Source organism: Thermobia domestica, chromosome 15 (assembly GCF_964235325.1).
Source record: "Thermobia domestica chromosome 15, izTheDome1.hap1.1, whole genome shotgun sequence".
Classification (NCBI taxonomy): Eukaryota; Metazoa; Arthropoda; class Insecta; order Zygentoma; family Lepismatidae; genus Thermobia; species Thermobia domestica.
The window spans coordinates 90,787,966-90,811,784 of NC_137468.1; the positions used below are offsets into that span (position 1 = coordinate 90,787,966).

Consider the following 23,819-nt stretch of genomic DNA (forward strand, 5'->3'; position numbering starts at 1 on the left):
GTGTGCCCGATTTTGACGTCCCACTTGCCTTAGGAAAAATCACGGGATCACCATCGGTTGTCCTCGATGTGATCGCCATGTGTCTTGGCAACAGCCCTGCCCCGTACCTTCCATTGTACGAGGCTCCGTTGAAGTACAGGAACGAGAATCTTGAGTCTCTCCTCCCGGCAAAATTTCCGGACTGTGGTGATACGACGACATGAAAGGCCAAACCCGCAAAAATCCATGGACCTAACATCGGGTGACTTCACTGGTACGTCCTGGAAGGAAATAGACGAGGTGGTGTTGTCTGCCGTAATCTGTTACCGAAATCTCTGTGTAAAACGGAGGTCTATACATATGCACACGAGTTTGATTCTATATAAGCGGGGCAGAACTTCTGTATAAATTTTTGTGAAGATATGTTGCTGATAAAATGCGGTGTTTATTTTATAGGAACTTGCCCAATAGTTAACTTGCCTTCACAGCAGTCTAGCGACAACCACAAATCTCTTCGAGAAACTTGCTTTGTACTGTTAGGACGGATTTTTGCGTCGCGTGGGGTGCATGTTATGGCTTGAATTTTGCCACAATTTGATAGATAAATCTGTAGTTCATCGAGTGTGGTAACGAACTTTCACTTTTCATCGGATAGATGACATTCATAGAGGTGCCTGCAGTGGGTCTTTCTTTCTCTCCGATGGGACGCAGTAAGGACACATTCACGATTTTAAACACGGCCAGAAGGTTTAATTTGCCACGTAGGTTGCGGTTCACAGTTGACTGTGAGACGTGCAATCGTCTTGTCACCACACGTTATGTAGGAAGGTTTCACTGCAGGGTAATTCGGCGTAAGTTCCGAGATAGAAACAGTCATGGGGTTTATGTTGATTAATTATGTTCCTGATGGTCGTTGACTCCAATGAATCACTATTTTCCCTGCCCTGTTTCTGAATTTGTGTCACGGAAAACTTGGCGTGGGAATGTGCTTCGACGCAGCCTTCACAAAACTGGTTCACTTTGGGAGCCATGATGTACATACACGCAAATTTGGCGCGACACTACATTCTTTTGGATTTCTCCTGCTATTTGAATCATTCGGATCGGACGATTCTGTGTGTAGAGGTGAAGGTTTAAAATCGGACACATACAGATGGATCTGTCCTTGACCACAAAGTGTCCTTATATGAATCTGCTGTAAAGGTACTTGTTTTCTACTTTTTTTTTTTTTTTTTTTTTTTTTCAAATACCAGGACCCATATCTTAAATATTTTATACACTCGAATTCCTGACACACAGAATCAATGACCCCATAGTCTTCACGGTAGCTACCAGTCACCTTTCCGATTAGCATGTACTTAATTTTTCACTAGACCGATTAAGAATACAATATTTTCCCAATACTTGCAAAGCTCTGATTTATTTTCACACTATTTGATTAACTCTTCAAACTTGGCTCTCAAAATGAGTGATACTGAACGAAATGCGTCTGTGGTTTGCTCACTTCTTTTATAACATCTGTGAAACCAAATTTGTTATTCTTATTCCAGGAGGCCATTCAACACAATGTTTCTATAGCCTCAGAGATGATGAGCACACCCAGTAATGGTTGAACAAATTGAGTTCCGCTCAATATGGACTGCACAGTTTTGCTTCCAAAGATTTCGATCTCAATGAGTGCATCCTCTATGCCACATCCACTTACATAACTTTCTGTCCACCGCAAGACAACCTTTGTCAGGTGGAAAACGCCATCGTTAGATAAAGATCAATAAGTTCCTCTGAATTGATCATACAGATCTAAGCGACAATACGAAAGACTTTTGTAGCGGAATATTGGCAGGATTGGTAGAATTTCAAGCAGGGCACGCATTTTCCGATGTATATACTTATACGTGGTTTGTGACACGAGATGGTATTTGTGATAAAATAAATAATAACCTTCTTCACTTGAACGCTATTCAGAGAGATCAAAACACGAATTCCACCCCATGAAGGGCTGGTTTGTTCTGACCATTTAGTTCACACCCAATAAGAGAAATGACAAATTCAGTTTCTTTGGCTTTACAAACTGCAGTATCAGGTACTGCATGATGCCACTTTGGAACTTTCTGGTAGAATGGGACGTGTTATTGGCTTGCAGTAGCTTTGTATATTTATCTACCTGTATTCATTGTTTCTATTAATTCTGATCTCAGACATTGTTAGGTGTATACATTAAAAAGATTAAAACCTACTTTCATTTTGTTTATTTTAAAACATTTTTACTTTTCCTTTATTATAGCACCCATCACAACATTTTGTAGTATAGTTTACTATATAATAGCCGCCATTTTGTAAAATGACAAAAGGATTGCTCTGATAGGTTATTTTCTATGTTTATAAGACTACTTGGCCTAGGCCTATGTTTTGACATCAGAATATTGAATATAGGTCTCATGATTCACGAAATATTAATTCATCATAAAAATACATCCGCCATTTTTAAAAAGGCGTCCACAGTGTAATCGACTTGGATTAGAAATGTTTACCCAAGCTAAATTAACTTAATAATGATCCAAAATCAAAAATCAAATTCTAAGGAGCACGATTTTTTTTACGGGAATATATTATGGGGCTGACTAATATCAAACATTTTTTTTTTTTACTTTCATTTAGATTCCGATCAATGATTAGGAGTGATATTTATATATATATATATATATATATATATATATATATATATATATATATATATATATATATATATATATATTGTCGTATACCAAATTTTAAAAACCACAAATTATTGTAAATATTTAAACTTTTGTAAAAATCTATGTAAATAATTCAAAGCTGGCTTGAGTACCAAATATTAACTGTCTGAATTGAATGAATTAAGTCAGTGTTGTTTCCAGGATCTAAGTCCTCTTTATTTATTGAAATAAGCCCAAAACTTATTTTATTCTATCAGACATACACGTGGAACTCCCAGACACGGAAATATGAATGGCATGCGAAAGGTACCGGGATCCCCGGCGCCTCCACCATGTCACTTTGTGAAGAATACTTAATATTGGGACGTAAATTGAGACCCTTGACTATAGGTTGTCCGTCTACCTAAATCTTAAGTTGATTTCTCACGGAATATTGCGAGACACAAACATGGATAAAAGAGAATAGGAAACTGAAAATTGAGTGATAAAGAGGTTTTAATTTCATTACTCGTTCTTATAATGAGAATAAAGGCTGTGCTTGAGATACGAATCAGGGAATCTGAAACTATCAGATAAGGTAATATTTAAAGGCACTTACATTATGATCCTTGAGGTAGTTGTAGAAACCTCGAACACTCCGCCTCCTCTGTAGCTTATGTAACTCCTAAGGCGAATGGCAAGTCTAGAACTGAAGTACAGACTTGAAGTGATTTCAAGTGAAACAACCCTGACTTAATTCATTCAATTCAGACAGTTAATATTTTGTACTCAAGCCAGCTTTGAATTATTTACATAGAGTTTTACAAAAGTTTAAATATTTACAATAATTTGGGGTTTTTAAAATTTGGTATGCGACAATATTATATATATATATATATATATATATATATATATATATGGTATATGCTAAGATGTTATACCTTACACACAACGTACTTACTTGAGAGAGTATAATTTGGTTCCATGTACCGTGCAGAACAAACCTATTTTTCTTCTCGTCCAACTCTACCTTGACGTTTGTAACAGACTCTACTTTTTGGAAAAAGTCATTTTTGTTGTCTGGAATTTTGTCGACATATTGCTGTGAAACAACTACCTGGGCATCAGAAAATATCTGAAAACGAAAGGAAATTATTTTACAAAGAATAGTTAGTGCAAAAAGCACATGAAATTTGTCTTATCGCAAACATTTAAAACACAGTAGTGAAAAAGGACTATGCATTCAACAACGAACTTCTTATTTATTCCCTCACGGTTTAAAGAACACTCCTATAACGATAAAAGTCTCCCATAAGAAGATACGTAAAGAAGGTCTTATCTTCTATAAAAAAAAAAATAATAAAAAAAATAAATAAAAAAATAAAAATTAAAAAAAAAGCCATTGATGGTACAATGGTTCATGTACTTTCTGAATTTCTGCATACCCATCAATTCATTATTAACTTTCTTTCTTAGAGCTTCTAATCTAATACCTTGGTGGAATTAAAGAAAACACAGGAATATAATTTTTGCTTTTAAAGTTTTCTTTTTCTGCAAGGTATAAATCAAACTATGCTACCTGCAAAACGTAAGTTCTTAAAAGAAGGGTAAAGTTAAAATGTTTCATCAAATATGGAGAGGAAGAATTAAGGAGAAAAGAAAGTTTGTTGTAAAGCAGGTCTTGTGATACTGTTACCAGGCTAGGAGTTAAAAATTACATGATATTTTTTTTAGTTTAACGTCCCACGTTTATGCCCTTTAGGCTAAAGAAGACAGATGATTAATAAAAGTGAAATTAAATTTTAGTGCTCTCCCACAAGGAATAGAACCCAAGACCCCAAACACCAAAGACACACGCGCCAGCCACTACATCAGCAAGGAAGGTAATAGGCTGAAAGTAGATGAGTTCAATAGTGCAAGTAAAATCTGAGGGAACAGGTGGGTCGGAGAGTGTGTACGAGAGCAAAGAAATAATAAATACGAGGCGGAAATTTGTATAAGGTAGGAATAAAAGATTAAAATTAAAGAAGTGAATTTCGTTTCCAAGTGTGAAACTACGGTAGACTTCCAAACTATGCTAATTTAATACTCACACTTGAAATAGTACATTATAACTACTGACTGCAGTAGAGAAATAAGATCAAGGATAGAACCTGTTGTTCAGATGCAAAATCTCTATAAAGGACTCAATTATTTGCTCTCTTATCGTTTTTGCTCTATGGATATTAATACTGAAATCGGAAGTGCTAATTGATGTCTATCATTTCCACTTACAATAAAAGAATAAAATCAAAGGTATTAGTGGAAAATCAGATTCTTATGGTACTGAAGCTGTACATAAAAAAAGACTGCTTGTAGCAACCTATTTTTCCCTTTATCCATTACGCGATCAGTGTTATAAGCGGAAAATCGTATTTTTACCATTTCCGGTTTGAAAGGATAGAAAAAGACAAAATTAATTCTTGAAATCCTAAATCGATTGCTAAAAGTCACCTGTCGCTATCTACTACCATGGGTGATATCAATAAAACGGAGAAGTTACTCATTATTCCCAATTTTGTAGTAGTTACTCGCATTGGTATCAATAAAAAGAGAACTGAGCACTAGTCGTCTCGGCTGATCTCGGAGAAGCCCCGCCCTTTTGAAGTAACCACACCTCTATTCTCGAGCCGAGTAACTACTTCAAATTTATGAAGGAAGCTAAATAGGTGACTCCGTGTTAAATATGGCAGATTATATGATTGTTTTGCTACGTAGAAAAACTTATAAACTGCATAGAAATGTTGCAAAAACATTATAGGTTCATGAAAGAAAATGTAGAGTGGTTAGCACAACATTTTTTAGGAGAATCAATCTAAATTTGGGGTGGTGCACTACGTAATGAGGAAAAGATGCGAGTTTTCTTGCGTTACGTGAGTGATCCTGGATTCCAGGTCGGAATGTCAGGGGATTCTGGTGTTGCTCAAAGTAATGTATCTATGACTACTACAAATGTAATGGATGCGATTATTGCAATATCTGAAAATTGATTGTTTCCGGAAGTGTGCGTAATATGCAAATAGCAAAGGCAGAGTGGCAAGAACCATATACATTTCCGGGTGCTATCGGAGCACTTGACTATACACACGTGGCAATAAAGAAACCTAGTACTTTGGAAACGAATACGCTAATAGGAAGAGCTCCTTCGTGGCTAAGCGGTTAGCGTACATGCTTTTGGCATGAGAGACCCACGTTCGATTCCCGGCGGGAGCTCATGTGGTTTGGATACCACGTTAATCAGTGGGTCCCGTCTCATATAGCCTCACTACTGAAAAGGACGTTAAACTCAAAATCAATTCAACTCAACGTTGATAGGAAGGGTGTATACATGAGAATGTATTTTTTATGCCAAGGCGAAAGGGGACACGTATGGTGTGGAAAATGCAATCAGATGGATGTGCTTTATAATGTGACTGGCTGGACTTAAAAAAAAAAAAAAAAAAAAAAAGTGGGGGGGGGGATAAGCGTCTGATTCCGTTCTTAAAGCCAAACAATCTACAAAGACCTTGGACAACACGTGATATGCGCTTGTCGTGTTAATCTTGATATTGCTGGATTCGAACTTTCTTGTTTATCGTTTTTTCTTTTTTTTTCTGTTTTATTTTTGTTTTATTCTCGCTCGAATATTAAAGGTTCTCTTTTGGATTTGTGTCTCAGTCGTAGATGTATTTGATATCTCGTTGCATTTCACTGTAATTGCCTTCAAAGCTTCGGCTTTCCTTCGCTTACTTTCTGGTAACTGAGACTTTGAAAGTATCACTGGAAACTCTTTTATAATATCCACAAATGCACTTTACCCACAACGAAATGACCGCCCAACAGATGGGAGAAATGAGTAACCACTTCTTTTATTGATAACGATTCAGTGCTACGTGCAGAGGAAGCGCGAGTAAACGTTCATAAATCTGGAGCAGACTAAACCTGAGTAGTGGCCTGTTTTATTGATACGAAATTGAGGGAGGAGATTACTCCAGGTGTAGTTACTCTGATTCTCGAGCAGGACTTCTCAAGAGTAGTTACTTATTTTTATTGATATCACCCCATCTTTATACTATGGTGATCAACGTTGAAACCAGAAACAGTTGATTTCTACCACTTCCGGTTCAAGCAGAAGGAGATGATGAAACCTATTCTTGGGATGTTGAACCAATTGATGGTAATTGTGGCACATGACGCAAGGGGAGTATTTGTTTTTCACTTCGTTCCTGATGGCTCCACAGACACATCAACGTATTACAAAGACCTCCTGCAGAGACATCTACGAAGTGCTGTTAGAAAGAAGCGTCCAGATTTATTGCATAATGCAATCAATACTGCACGATAATGCAAAGCAACACAAGGCAGTCTTTGTAGGATCCTACTGCGCCGATAGGGACAGGAAGAGTTGCAGCACTCAGCGTATGCACCGGATTTGTCACCTCATCCCAAAGGTGAAGAAACTACTAATATGCTACCTGTCTGGACACTGAAAATCCTGTGCGCCAATAGATCAATCGCTTCAGGCATGATGCAGAGGATGGCGTTGCGGATGGTATTTGACATCTTTCATATTGATAACAGTATGCTGTGGACAATGCAGGAGATTATTTTAAGGGTTTAGAATAATGAGACGAGTTTTTGTAACATGTGCACTAATACATGTATTTGTCACAGGTTGCTTGGGTTTTCTTTCATGACTCCTACCAACAAAATATCCATTATGGATACACATTTTAACACATCCTTCAATTTTCGAAATATTACTGGGTTGCCATGACTTACTCCCTAACCTTCGTATATATATTTTCAGTTGGTCTAAGCGACACGGAATTATACGTGAAGATACACAAGGTATTAACACTATCAACCGCTGAGTTTTATAGTCTAGCTCCGATGATTATCAACAGATCCTAATCGATTTTATATGAAATCATCACGAGAACATACTTTTTCAAACAAAAAGTAAATCAATAAAATTGGTGAATCCATGTCGAAATTATGTGAAATAATACACACAATCATGGTATGAACACTGTAAGTCATTAAGAAGCTTCATGGTCTAGCTCGAAGTCTATACTTAGATTCTCATGAAATTTATGTGGAACAATCAGAAAAGAACACTTTTTCAAACATCAAAAAGGAACTACTGAAATATGTGCACCTGCGTCGAGGACTGATGCTTGAGCATACGCACAACACTTCACCCCCTCCCTTTTTTTTTAAGTCGGCGAATAAAACGTATGTATCTCAGTTCAGAAGGTCAGAGACGCCACACTCGATGCTGTAGTTCATCTAATTAAGTACATTAGAGTTAAGAACCTAACCATAAATCATGGCACAACACATTTTGACATAACTTAATGCATCTGTAACTTATTATTCTATACGATCTCTAATAAATCCCAGATAACATACTACTTCAAAGTTGTCTCCACAATCGAGAACGACTACTTGGTTTCCCTGACATTAAAGAACTCTTCAATAATTTCCCTGATTTTCCCTAACAAAAAATAAGTTCCCTAACTTTCCAGGTCTGTAGGAACCATGATGTACTGAACTTTTTGAATGTTTGATATTTTCGGAGAAATTACAACGAATATCGAGAAAAGAAAAGGCCCAAAAGGAGGACCTGAGGTATTCTTTCCGTATTTGACCTTCACTAGATGTTGTGATAATGACAATCTAATATTTGATAGCTTATGGAGATGCAATACATTGTCAATGGAGTCCAATGCCTTCAACATGTCGATGTATATAGCATCTACCTGTAAATTACTTTATCGCGAGGTAAGTGAAGTTTGTAAAATGAGTTAGATTGGTTACAATTCATCTACATTTGCAGAATCTATGTTGTGTTATAGTCAAAAAGATTTCTTATATAATTAAGGAATTTGATTTTAATAAGGGCGTACGTGAGTTTACGCCTTTTTTGCATAAAACGCATTTGTGGCTTTTGCCATGCTTGTTTAACCTTCTGGTAACATTTCAATTCAATATCGAAATAATATGCTGCATATTACATTGTTTTATATAAGAAAAAGACACTACTTAAATTTTCAACATCGTTCTTCTCCAGACTTACGCCCTTGTTGCATCAATCTCCTCAATTAATCTTAAAAGTCTTCAGAATACATTTTTTAAACTTATAGCCCTCTAATTTCTAATATTTTCTCGATCACCTGATTTGTGTATCGGAATAATATATATATATATATACTTGTTTCCATTTCAATAAAAATATTCCAGTTGTTAGTGATACATTGAGAATGTTTGAGACATTTAAGATAGATAGATAGATAGATAGGGATTTTATTAAGCACTTAATTCTCACAGATAGACTACTTCATAACCCACGACAATATGGCAAACAAGCACTTCAACATTGAACTGCCTCCTATTCCTGTTAAGCCTACCAAACTGTAAATGACAAACATCACGTTCACGTTCGCACCTTTTTAGTACTGAAACTATTATGACGTTGAACGCAGATCCCGAACTGCATAACCGGGACAGTAATCGAATCAAATTTCAAGTCTCTCGTATTAAAATTAAATAAAATGAAAATCTTATGGAGTAAAATCTAAAGAGCAACTTACCTCACAGTTCTGTTGCACTGGTTTCAAAGGTGTCCGTATTGTATCTTTACTGGGTACATTTACATCACCTGCATTCTCAGTTTCTGGCTTCAAATTCAATGAACTACTTTCACAAGTGGCGTATGCACTGTCAACAGGTGTTAATGATATATATACTGGATGATCTGAAGCATTTTCTATAACAATTTGTTCCTCTGAAGAATCCCTCTTCGATTCGAGTTCTCCTCCCACGGAATTAGTATCTGGATTAAAATTATTATTTTCAAGCTTGTCTTCAGAGGCATCATCAGTTTTACTGTTCTCGTCATTACTGCATTTTTCACTATTAATATATGTCAACTGAATGGGTGTTGTCTTCAGTAATTGCTCGTATTTCTTTTCGTCTACGTATTTCTCTGTCCTCTCTTGCCACGAAATCGATTTGGCTGTAACATTTTCTTCCAATGAAGTCATTATTATTATGATTAAAAATAACTTTCGCACTGCAAAAGAAAACATGAAATTTTGACTAATTTTCACATGTATGGTTTTATTGCACAATATATTATTAAAATATTATAATATCAACAATACTGCAGAGAATATTGGCTATTTCCAGGTTATGTAAAATACCCGACCATGGTAACAAACTATACAGATCATTAATTGATCACGTTTTGGTAAACAAATTAGTGAAACAACATATCTGCTGATATTAGTAATGTATTAATAACAAACATGAATTGTCAAAGCTAATATTACGATATTACAGTATAACAGTTATAAAGAACAGCTGATACTGTCTAAAATAAATTTCAATATCTTAAACAATTATTACATGAATCCTTATTGTACTGATCAACAATATAGCCAATTAATCCTAAGAACAATATCGCCTCGAATATTTCTCAGGACTGAATATATATAAAGCTTTCTCCATTGCAATACCTTCCAGCTCACGGGCTTTTAATGAAGAAAGAGTTCAATCAAGTGAACCAATTAGTATTCTAACAACCAAAACTATATGAGCTATGCTTTTGGATGTTTTAACCATTGAGAATTTTTATTTACTATTAACTAACTATATGGCTTATGGAACCCGTAGCTGTTGTGATATTGAATGATTTCTTCATTTTTGATATAAAGTGAAGGTGATCTCTTTTAAATGATCTTCACAAAATTCAAACATTTCTTTTGACGTCAAGATTTAGTTAAAGTAAGGAGCCGGAGACTTGCTTTGGTTACTTCTCGTTTTGTTGTACCGCCCACACCATCAGAGGCGTGATATGAACCAAAAAATTGCAACTCATCTCCAAATCAAAATCTGTTTTATGGTGATGTAAGTTCACTAAATTTTTGTCTTATACTGTTTAGTAGTGGCGTCAGAAAAATAAATGAAGCGTTCGTTTATAACGTGGATGATTTCCCTTGATATGGTTTACTAGATACTGCTAAAAATAATGGACTGTAGCTGTATTGTGTTCCAAAGTATAATTAAGACGCAAAAATATTCGCTTTCTACTTTAGCATCATTTCCTAAATAATTTACAAATGGGAGAATGGTGGTTTATCGATTGGCCTAGTGAATGATCCTGGGCCTCATCTTATACAATAAAAGTATAATTTTGATAAACCAAGAGTGATTTTATCAGTTATATTCTCTATACACACTGTGTTATAAATTAGTGACTAAATAGGCCTGAGTTGTTTATACAATGGAACTCCTTTAATTCGTACCTAAGAGAACCAATGCACTTTCTAATTATCCACAATTTCAAATTATTCACGTTCATTTAAAATGTATATCATATCAACTATTTTCTGTAACATAGGTAGGTTCAAATGCACTACGACGTATTAATTAAGATCATAAAAAAACTAACCCATTTACTGTTCTTTTTAAATGAATTTTTAGCAAATATTTCCAGTTCACGATATTCTAATTAATAACAACATACAGGATATTTTGTAAAGCTTAGCCCCGAAGTACCAATGGGACGTAATGAAAATATCAGCTAAAAATTTATTAAAAAGGAACAGATTAGTATTTGATATGTATTATAATGTGTTTCATATGCTCAGTTACGAATTATAAAATCATATTATTTATTATTGATAAACATAATTTTTTTCTCGTTTTTATGTGTGACTTGTAATGAACTAAATCTCAAGCATGATATTGGAAGCATAGCATAGCAGAATAATACACGATAGAAAATATATCTGTTAAAAATTTAAAACTTTGTCTCAAGAAAGATACAAGGATTCAAATTTCGATTTTTTCAAAGTTTTGGTTTTTGAGACATTACAACTTCTAAAGGGACCAACTCCCAGTGTTTAATTTTTCTCTTTCATATAGTATATTTAGATAACTACTTCATCACCTCCATCCCCAAATAATTAAGCCTGAGATTATTCCTCCTTGGAGTTTTATACCTTCGAACAATGCACATTTGTTAATTTGGTGTCAACTGTTCAGATGGATTTGGACTATTTTGCATACAGATTTCATTAAAAGTGTATTGAACACAAATGGGCTCTTCTTTCCTGAATAAAATTATTTTTGTTTCATGAACTTGTGGTTTACCAGCTCTCAGTAATATAACTTAATGCAAGCCCCTACAAACGCAAAAATCACCGCGGGTTGTGAAATGAAAATGGCTGCCATCGTAGTTGGGAAAACGATTATAAAAGAAAAAAAGAAAAGAAAAAATTGGAGTCTTTAATCATGAAGGAATCCATGAAGCAATCATTTGATTATAAAATGGTTAAGTAACCTTAATTCGCTCACTTCATATGGATCGACCCATTAGTGTATTCTTGGAAAAGAACTAAGGTGAATAACATGTAAGAATATTTAGAAGTAAACTTCCTTAATTAGTGTTACGTAGAAGAGGCAACAAGACTGGCTGCTGCAATAATTTGCTGTAATCATCAAAATAGAAATCTGAAAAGACGTAAGAAATGTTTGCGTTTCTTAACTTAACCACAATATGCCAGAAGTGATATGACATAAAACTTACAAATTTCATTTTTTTTTTCGCAAGTTGTACATACAATTAAATAAGTTTTACCTCTCTTTTGTGTGGATTGTGTTATTACGGTACTCTTTGATATCGGGTGATCACGTGGTATTGAGTGTTTTGCGCAAGAGATTTTGTTAGTGTCCCAAATCTCAGGGTATGGGTCGCAGATTTAACCTCATTTGACAGCTGAAAGTGAAGCTAATTGATTAAACGTCTTATAATCAGACGTAAGGTATTGAGCCGTTTATAATTTTACGAGGGTTGGAGCTTTAATAGTAGCAATTATTTATTTACAACTGATACAAGTTACAAATATTTACAGTACTTCAAAGTAGTCATCAGCGTGATGTGGAAGTCGCTGGGTACCTATAGTAGTACTTCTTGTGTTGACTGTTCTGATGGGCCGATCTACCAATTAGAGATTCTCTTGGACAGTTCTGAATCGAATATCACGCAGAGGTTCCTTCATCTTAGGAATCAAGACAAATTCACAAAGGCTTAAGTTCGGAGAGCAGGGTGGATGGTACTGTACTGCTTACCCCTATTGATCGAACAAATCAGTTACACCTTGTGTTGAATGCGCTCGAGTGTTGTTCAACAAAATGATTGGTGGATTCTGCAAAAAGTAACGCCGCTTTCTCACGACTGATCACAATTTATGCTCCAGAGGAAAAGAAAGAAAACTGCAAAACTCTTCAATGGGCATCTTTCTGTATATAATCCATAATTAGACGCTTCGTTTATAATATTGTCAAATCTTAAACTCCAATCTTTTCTATTCAGAAAGTTGCATATTTCCCTAGAGATTCGGAAAATGTCCATAAACTAAATTTATAAAAAATGAATTCAGGTCTTTTCTGCAATAATAATTCATTTACTGTCATTATAAGGTGGCACCCGCAGTATTTAATTGTGCAAGCATGAAATGTAAAAATGCAATGAAAGAATGTCCATATATATAATAGTTTTTAAGGCAATAAGTGATCTATACGTGCAGATTAAAGATTAAGGATATAATTAAATCAGCACGCTATTTCATTAAGCATCTTTTTATTATTAATATATCTTAATGCTCGCAGACGTTGTATTCTATCGGTATATTTAAAATTTTAACATCTCATGTCTACCACACACAGAAAAACAAAACAGTGACATACGAAAGTTCATCAACGAAATTCATAAAATACGGATTTAGAAATAAGATTATTCAGCTTTACGCCCCACAGTTATGCCGGCTAGGCTAAAAGAGACGGTGATGGTGAGAAATGAATAAAATGGTAGAATGAACAAAGTGGGAGAATCCTCAGAAAGCAGACGCACACAGTGTTTGTCCACCACAAAGTTCACTTGGTGCGAGCTGAGATCAAACCAGGAGCACTATGCGCTAGAGGTGAACGCTCTACCACTGAGCCACCGCAGCCCCCCAGTATTGATATACATCTTGGTGGTCATTTTGTCTCACACATGAAATCGCCTATTAACCATAAAGCACGGGTGCTGATGTAAAACCCAACAGTAACACTCCTAGAGGTCAACTCTCGTCAATCAACTGTTACAATGACGTCAGCTTCTTCCGTTTCGTTAGTATGCAATAAACTGCGACTTGACAGGATTATGATGGGTTGTACTTTTTGCAACACACCCATTCTCACGGAACATTTCTCTTAGCGTAACTGTAAGATCAAGCACAACATAATGCAAACTGTGGTTATTTACACGAAGTGTGTAATTATACACAATGTAGATCGATTAGACTGGGTGATAATTTATCTCATCATTTACGAAAATAAACCTTGTTGCAAAAAGTACAACACGTCTATACTGGTGTTCTTTTTTACGCTATCTTTTGTTTAAGAGAACGCAAAGTGCGGCAAAACATAATTATCTGTACATCAAATAATAAATATCAACAAAAGAAAAACAACAATTTGAAGTAAAAAACCTTTGTTGCATTATTTACGAAAATACCTAGTGTTGAAAGCAATATAACGCGACAGCTTTTACGTTAATGAACGCAGTGCCCGTCCAGGAAATCTTATAGACTCATAAACTTACATTCCACTTAAAACAAGTATGCTCACATGAAGACATACATTAGGCAAAAGTTATAGGTGAATTTCAATACCGTGCATGGAGACATGTTTATGAGGAACACATTTCTACAGGTGGCAGAATTGAATAGTAACATAGCTATATTATATGTTTATAAGAGTAGAAGTATTAGTGTAAATCAGTACCTACAAGTGCTACAGGAACTCAAACAAATGCAAAAACTGTTTTCTTTAGTCACACTTATGCATATAAACATACCCACCGTCGCTAACGCGCTTTCTAACGCAGCTCATACTATCACGCACACCCATCAGCTCATCTTTGTATTGACTCGGTTAAATAGCATTCGTGCTTACTAGTGTCCACCTAATACAGCTTGGGGGTTCTCATGTATACTATTACCCAGCTTGTTTTTAACATAGTAATTGGATATAGTATACGAGAGTGCCTCATCATTTAGCGAGGACTCACGAAGTGCAGTCTTTTAAGGATTATTCATTGAGGATATAGGAACTTGAAAATGAGGTAAAAATGCGACTTTCATTTAATTACTGAGTAATATAAAATAAAATGTACGTCGGTTTGCGTTGCGTTTCGTTGTGTTTTATGGTATGCGAAGAATAATAATGTGCCCTTGTACGTAGTGTATGAGTATATGTGGGGGATTTGAAACACATATCGCATGTCACGTGCACGTGGATGCTTCTTGCTACTTCTAAATGTAATAAAATCATTTTTATACGTAGTGCAACAGTAGGAAGTATCCACGCGCACAGATCATGAGGCACTGTTGTATACTATTACCTAGTAATTTTTTATGGTGTATGTTCGGAAGCTATATTTATACACAAATCGTGAAAGAATTACACTTCATCAATTACTTCTGGTAAACCCGCTTGAATTTACACATTTAATTAAAATTACCTTTAAAATTGTAAATATACTTTTTCATTGACGACGCAGTTTACTGTGTCATAATTATCATTGTGGTAAATGTAATATTAGCGCATTAAGACGGATTGTGCACACCACTACAAAATAACCTATATCTGCTTCTGAAAAACATAAAAAAAACAATCACCATAATTATCTGATCCGTATTAACCAGCTAACTTTTATTGTGTTGTCTTTTTCTTCATCTTCAAAGTTTTAAAGAAGAAGAAACAAACATATGATTTTGTAATCAAGAGAAATTGAATTGTCTGATAAGCTCGGCTCGTCTTGAGACCATTATCGGTCTAAGTGCACCAGCATCAAAGTCATGTGTGCTAAAAATGCAAAATTGCCTTCTGTGTACCGCACACGAAGGATTTGTGATTCAGGAACAAAATTGATAAAATACAGGACACAATTGGGAAGAAAGGACACAATCGGGAAAAGTTCAAAGTCAGGAAAAGGTCAAAATCGGGAAAGTTCAGACAGTGAAAGAGGGCTGAAAGCCAAGTTGAACAGGGCAAAAAGTTAGAGGAAAGTGATAAGTGTAGAATAAAAAAGAAGAAAGAGTATAAATAAGAAAGGGGTTATGTACGTGTAAATGTAAAAGAAAATGTAAGTGTAATGTAGGTGTATAGGAAATCCCACTGCACTCTATTCTTCACAGAGCAGTACAACACACGTAGCACACACCGTAACGACCACTGTCGAATTCCGTCAAATAAGCTCTTACAGCAAGCATATTTTCGAAATACACTCAGCCCTAGCCAGAAGGCATTAGGTTTGGCAACATCGCACGGAAACAAATGAATGCTGAATTGCATTCTAACCCGTGCCTACTACTATTGCTATTATTATTATTATTATTATTATTATTATTATTATTATTATTATTATTATTATTATTATTATTATTATTATTATTATTATTATTATTATTATTATTACTTTTGCTATGGATCTGTATAAGTACAAGGGCAAACTTATTTTAATGAAAGAAGTTTAATGAAAATTTTAAAAAATAATCGGTAAATCACTTTTTGAATATTATTTTAATCTTATTTTAACGAAAAGAAGTATTATAAAAAATTAATAATAAGAAGAAACTTTCCTAAGCAGGATGTGAACACAAGCCAACAACGATTTTCCTTACTAGCATGTTGCGCTAGCTCACTCGGCTACTAGAACCGACAGCATTTGGCGTTTACTTTGTGCTATATGTAGGTCATGACTCGTTCGGGATATAAACGTCATTCATTTTTCCTACATTGTTGCCAAGCGTCACCCCGTTCACAATGCCTTATGGCTAGAGTCCAGTGTATTTCGAAAATACGCTTACAGCAAATAGTTTCTTCTTCTTCTTCTTCTTCTCAGGTTGCTTCTTACATTAATAAAGCTCCACTTTCAATTAAAGGCAGTGTTTTCAAAAGAAAAAGATGCTAAAATTAGATGAATCTTTAGAGATGCTTATAAGATGCGAAATAACGTAGATCGTTGTAAATAAAGATAATAGGCATTAAGAACAGGTGGAGATAAAGCGAAAATTAACGAATTTACATTAAATGGACCAGAACCATGAAATTTATGAAGAATGTCGAGAAATGGCTGGCGATATTGCTGGTAGAGAGAAAATGAGATGATTTATGGAGCCAGTATCGAGACCACAGTTACAAAGTGGAGTAGTACGTTTTCGAAGAAGATATAAACGTTGGGGAGTAGACAGAATGTGAAGTCTGTTACGGAGAAGAAAATTCAGGTAGGAGGGAGATAGATTATGATTAAGAAACAATATGGAGAACAGAGAGAACAAGGATGGTGCCAGTACCAACGTGCCTTTGTACATGAGGCGTTATAAGCAGTCAATCTTTGATAATGAAGTGTAGTAAGTAGTGGAAAAAGGTCAATAGGCGGGATTGAAAGATCTATGGGAGTGCCTTGCAGGGCTCCGAAACGGGCTGCGGCATCAGCTAGGGAATTCCCGAGTATGCCTTTAGACCAGATTAAGCAAGTAGTCTAGTTAAGGGAAGTGCGACGGTGTAAAAGAAGACGAATTTCATAAAGAATCCAGGAGGATTTCGAAGTCCAGGGGAAAGATAGTAGGAATTGTAGGGGAGATTTAGAATCAGTGGGATACAGATAGATGGATACTGATACTGAAGAGAATGAAGAAGAGTCGCAAATAAGGCATAAACTTCAGTGAGAAAAGTAGTGACATAATGAGACAGTTTAAAACTGAAACATTGCTGAAGAGAGGAATCGTAAAAGGCTTATCCGAAATGCAAGCCCTGGACTCAACCGTCGCACAGTGTGCTGAGGAAGAAGAGGAATGGAAGGGGACAAATGATGTAGGTAAGAGACGGGAGTGGAAAGGTGGGCGGGAGGGCATTGGGGAAAAATGATAGAAAGAGATTGGGGAAAAAACGGATAGTCATAGAAGTACCAAGGGAGAAAAAATGAAATGAAATCTTTGAGTTTTACGTCCCACGATTATGCCGGCTAGGCTAAACGAGACGGTGAAGATGAAAAATGAATGAAATGCTGGAATGAAGAAACTGGAAGGAAACGGGAGAACCCCGAGAAAACCCACGCACGCAGTGTTTGTCCACCACAAAGTTCATTTGGCGAGAGCAGGGTTTGAACCCGGTACCCCATGCACCAGAGGTGAACGCGGTGGAGAATGTGGTGAGAGCAGATATGAGTTGGGGTATAGCGAGTTGAAAGGAGGTGGAAGGAATATAAAAGGCTAAATCATCACAATAAGAAAGAACCCGTACAGTGTTATTGGTTTGGCCAAGAATAGAAGCCAGAAAGAGATTGAATAAAAGAGAAGTTAATACAGAACCTTGAGGAAGACCTAGGGAAGATGTGCGACCTTCAGGGAGTTGGGAACCAAGGCAAAGATACAAGGTACGTTGAAGCAGAACGTTGTATATAATACAGAGATATTTTGAAAAGATGCCTTGTTGCCATAGTATATCTAGGAGGTCATAAAGAGGAACAGAGTCATAAGCCTGAGAAAGGTCAAGAAATACTGCAAAAACAAACTGGGCACGAGAAAAAGCAAGCTAAATATCGAAGATAAGAACGAAAAGCAGTCGCAAACACTGGAATCAAATGAAAATGAAATGGAATGAAATCTTTAGTTTTACGTCCCACGAATATGCCGGTTAGGCTAAAGGAGACGGTGATTGTGAGAGACGAGTGAAATGGTGGAATGAAGAAAATGGAAGGAAACGGGAGAACCCCGAGAAAACCGACGAGCACGGTGTTTGTCCACCACAAAGTCCACATGGCACGAGCTGGGATCGAACCAGGGACCCCAAGCATCGGAGGTGAACGCTCTACCACTGAGCCACAGCGCCCCCTAACACTGGAATCAAGTCGACAACCGTATTGTTGTTTGTAAAATAAAAGGTGGTGTTCAGAGAACCATTGAAGGCGTTGTTTCAAATGTTCGAAGACTTTTAAGACACATGAGGAGAGGGCAATAGGGCGATAATGTTCAGCGATACCAGGTTGTTTTGTGGCTTTGAGAATAGGAATAATAAGGTAGTCTTTCCACGGAGGGGGAATTCGTTCAGAAGACCATACAGTGTTACAGTAGCGTAGCCAGGATGTGTGTTTGGGGGGGGGGCCAAGTGCTGTTATAGGTACATATAGAAAAATTACAAACAAAAAAATTTATAAACATAAAAATATATAAAAAATTACAAACATCAAAGTACCAAAGTACATTGTCGGACCTCTTTGGGGGGGCCCGGCCCCTCCGGCCCCCCCCCCTTCCCTACGCCACTGCAGTGTTATATAATGTGAATAAGAATTGCTGATACGGTGGAGGAAGGTGTTGTAGGTGACGGTAATGTATGCCGTCTTTGCCAGATGAAGAGTTGGGTAGACGGGATAAGATGAGAGTGAGTTCATACATGGTGAAAGGAAGATGGAGAGGGCTGGATGGTTCTGGGGAATAGAGGAGAAAGCCAGAGAGGAGGGAAGAGAGACGTGGATGGGGCTAATTGGAAGTGGGATTGATGAATCAAGGGAGAAGAAATATATTCACCAGAGGGAGGACGACACGTCTTGTTACGAAGGCACCGGTAAAATTTCCAAATGGAAGATAGAGAAGGACCATAACGTAGGCTTGAACAAAATTGGCCCCAGGCATTACGACAGGTTTGTTGAAGAATACGGGTCGTGGTGACTTGGGTTTGTAGATATACCAGGAAGTTGGAATAGGAGCGAGTAGTGGCTTGATGCCTTCGGAAAATCCATTGCTGACATTCTCTAGTCCACCATTTAGGATAATGAGAATGGGCAATGGAGGAACGAATTGAGTGAGAGGGTGGGAGTGTGATACTTCCTGGTAAAGGCGAGAACATAAAGCAGTGTGAAGATGTAAAGGATCGCGGGATGAGGGAGGGAGTGAGAAATAGTCGAAGCAGGAAGAATAAATGGATCAATCGAGGTTAGTAGAATATGGGCGACCTGTAGTGGATAAGGAGGAAAAGGGGGAGAATTATGTAAAATGATGGGGAAGTGGTCACAGCTGTATGAGTCAGAACAAACGGTCCATGTGAGGTGACTAGAGTAACCAGGAGAACAAAAGGTAAGATCAGGAGCGGTAGGGAGTTCGTGGGGACGCGGAAGACGTGTAGGGGTGTCAGTATTCAGAAGAATACAGGATAAGGTGGTAACTAGGCGATACAGGGCAGAGCCAGCTGGGTTTGATAAGGGTGCCCCCCAGAATGGGTGGTTACAATTTACGTCACCGCCTACAATCCAGGGAGGGGAAAGGAAATTAGAAAGATAGAGCCAGAGATGATCAGGAAGGTGAACATGAGGGGAATATAAAGGTTAACCAGGGTGAGAGATTGAACGGTGACAATTTGGCATTGAACTTCTGGTATTGGATGGGAGGAGGGTATAGAACGTAAGGTAAAGCATTATGAATGCCGAGAGAGAGAGTCCCCCTCGACCGTCTGGGCGAACATCATGAAGCCAATGGTAGGAAGGGATGTTAAAACGGTAGGAATCTGTAAACCAGGTTTCTTGGAGCAGCAGAAAAGACGGATGGAACAAAGATATTAGGTGATGTAAGGCATACAGTTTACTGCGAGAACTCCTCATGTTCCATTGTAATAGATTGGAAAAGAGTAAACCAGATGATGTTATAGTGAATGTGATTGTAATAGCTTGAATATGCTGATGCATGATTTATAGTCGGGAGCAGAAAAATTATGTTGAGATTTTTGCAAAATAGAAAGGATAGAAGAAACAACGGAGGAAAAGGAAGGCATAGGACTGGAAAACAGATGGCACTGATCGGAAAGAAAATAAAGATGGTGGATGTTCTCTGCTTTTCTGCATAAAAGAAGTTTTTTGATGAGTAGCATTATATGATATTTTCTATGGACACGATATTGTCCAGCACAAACTTACTTGGCCGTGATTAAACCAGGGTCCTCCTCGCACCAAAGGTAAGCGCTTTACCACTAAGCCACCGTGTCCTGAAACCAATACTGTTGTTTTCTAGAGAGAGAGAAAAAATTAATTGTGAGCTTTTTTTTTACATGTTTTGTATAACCCCTTGTGAGGTCAGTTTGGATTAAACTAGTGATTTGGAGACAAATGCTGTAGTTTTGACTTACCTTTTAAGTGAAAAATTATTAATGGAAGCGATATATGAAATTTGTTTCACAGAGGTTTATGAGTTTGTATGAAATTAATATATGAAGGAATTAGATTTTTAGACTGTTGGTACCTAAGATTATTTAAATCGATGCGTATGAGGACGTCCCATCGGCGGCCAACGAAAGGAAAGGAATCTATTAAAATTTGTTCGGTGTGAATGAGCTATTTTTCACGCAGATTGCTTGATTTGAAAAGCTTTTACACTTTGTCGATCGAATGATCCCACCGCAGAAGACAACAGTTTAGGATTTAGGATATAAAGTTTGATATCTAAACCTATTTACCCCTTTATGATTTGAGGGATGATGTCCCTCGGGGAAAGGAAGAATTTTGTATTTAAACCCTAAATGATAGGCAACCCAATATGCATCAGAGCACTGTTGGATTATCTAATCTGAAGGATTACATGAACTAGGAAGAAATCATATGAATATAGTAAAATTTAGTTTAATACCTTGAAAAACTAAATAAAATGTTTTTTAGTTTATTGTCTGAATAACCTAAGCTATGATAAACCACTTAAAAATAACCTTTTGTCGTATGGAAAACTGATGTATTTTCGTAATGAAATAATTTGATCGTCAAAAATCGGTTTGTTGTTCACTTGAGTTTATCATTCTGTTGAGTTACGAGGAAACGCGAATTAAATCCTACTGTTTAAATTGTAATTTGAATTACATGACCTTCCGCTGGGAATAGGACTTGAGATGTTTGAAAGCAATGGCATGTACGTTAATCGGTTAGGCATAAAGTAGATGTATATTATTTAGACTTCTACCTTTTGTAGAACTAAAGCCCGGTCTTTAAGTTATAATTTATTGAAAATGATGTTTGCATAAAATAACAGAAAATTATCAGTACTAGAGGTATACCTTTAGCAAAATGTTGAGTTTTGATTTTAGGGGTAACTAACATAGGATTAAATTGTCGGGAACCAGATTTAGCTCTTTTGTAATAATTGGTTAACCATAAGGATACTTAAGTTAGATTGTATAGGATTGTAAATTTGTATTATTGATTATTTTGTATCTTTGTTTCTTTGCAGGATGGCAGAGGCTAGAGACATTCCACTTGTTGACTTAACAAGAGAAAAGATATGGAAATACTAACGAAGAAAAGAATTTTCAGGAGAACAAGAAATTGCAGGGGAACAGAAAGAAAAACGTTTACATGAAATTAACAAAAAGTGATACTAAAGAACTTTTTCCAATTTTTTCAAAGTACTTAAATAAGGAAAATAACACCATACAATATGGAGCGGTGCTTAAATTTATTGCTTTAGAGCGCCGCATGGAAAAATTATGACAATAAAAATGTGTACATATTGCAAATAGTTAAAAAAAATAAAAGAAAAAAATAGTATAGTGGTGTAGCTGTAGTGAAAATTTGATGTTTTATTTCAAGAAAATGTGATTCCTCTTTTTGAATGGGATATGTAAAAAGAAAAGAAAGATAAAGTGGTTACTTTTTGCTGTTGAAAAAATCTGTTTTTTAACAACAGTGAACCTATATGAGACATACACCTACAGATTAACATGGGATCCAAACCATTTAAATTGTGCTTTGTTTTTTGTTTTTCAGTAATAAGGCTATTTGAGACTTACACCTACAGATTAACGTAAGATCTGAACCACTTAAATTGTGACTTGAAAATAGATTGTCTGACACACATTAAGAATAGTGGAAGAATTTTTTTTTATTTTACAGCTTCTAAACAGAAAGTGAAGGTAAGTATTTCGAAATTTGAAAAATCCTTTCATAGAAGCTACCAACATGCACAGAAGAGCAAAATGGTGACATTGGAAGAAAGAATACAGTGACCAATTATATTGAATAGGTGATTGTTTCTTTTTACAGAACTTTTATTCCTGGTAGAATCTGATGATAACAGCTAACCTATATGAGATGTGAACCTACAGCATAGCATAGTATTCGAACCATATAAACAACCGACCGCAAGTTGAAGTCGGAATTATCATTGCCAATGTGGATATGAAGAAATTTTATTATTATTATTATTATTATTATTATTATTATTATTATTATTATTATTATTATTATTATTATTATTATTATTATTATTATTATTATTATTATCTTGATTTTTGTACGCATATGAGACCTGAATTGTAGGATTTTTTTCGGAATGTACGCTAAATGCTTAGTTAATGAAATAAGGGTATGAAAAAATGATTTACATTATTCACTTAGAATTCAATACTGGAAAAATTGAATTCAGATAGAAAATAGGATTAAGATTTTTCCGCATATTATCAGCTAAGATGATTTTCCTTCAAAAGAAGAAGGAAAAAATAATTGTAGAAATCGGTGATGACCGTCCATGTTATGTAAAAGTGTAAACATTGAGTAAAATAAATGAAGAAAATTTGTTTGTTTACTTGTTGCTGATGGTAAAGAAAACATTTGTTGTTGTTTGACAATTGTTTCTCATTTTTAACTTTAAAAGTAATGGTCTCAAAACAAGTTTTGGGGTAGAAATTTTGTGAGCCTTAGTTCAATAGCTATAATTTCCCCCTGTTTGTGTATGGTTCCTTTCTCACTGTTTGCCCTTTCTTTTTAGAAAGAGAACTATAAACCTGGGCGACGGATTTTTCAGCATCTAAGGTTATTATTGCAGTGGTTCGTTCTTTTGAGGAAAAGGAAAATGAAAAAATCGTTTAGAGAATATTCTTTTTAGTAAAACAATTAATAATTTAGCAAAATAATAATCTAGGAAATATCTGGTTTAACTTAAATATTTCTCTTAGGAGCTACTTTATGTGAAACTTTTTACTGTATACTTTTAAAATAAAGGACATTTACTTGATTTTCTGGAAGAGTTGTGGGTAATCTTATCTTTGGAACGTATTTGA

At 35.9% G+C, this 23,819-nt stretch overlaps 1 protein-coding gene across 3 annotated transcripts in view; it reads right to left on the reverse strand.

Annotated features, from left to right (window-relative positions):
• Positions 1 to 15,563, reverse strand: part of LOC145671139 (uncharacterized) — a 66,979-nt gene extending 51,416 nt beyond the window's left edge. The window contains exons 1-3 of one of the 3 annotated variants that reach the window (XM_081739955.1): positions 15,407 to 15,563; positions 9,269 to 9,750; positions 3,616 to 3,789 (exon numbers count right to left, since the gene is read on the reverse strand). In XM_081739955.1, coding sequence (XP_081596081.1) covers positions 3,616 to 3,789; positions 9,269 to 9,721 — 627 coding nt within the window. In that variant the 5' untranslated portion in view covers positions 9,722 to 9,750; positions 15,407 to 15,563. Of the gene's footprint in view, positions 1 to 3,615; positions 3,790 to 9,268; positions 9,751 to 14,587; positions 14,652 to 15,249 lie in introns of those variants that run through there. The other 2 variants (XM_081739954.1, XM_081739952.1) reach the window with 2 other exon arrangements.
• Between the last annotated feature and the right edge of the window lie 8,256 nt (positions 15,564 to 23,819).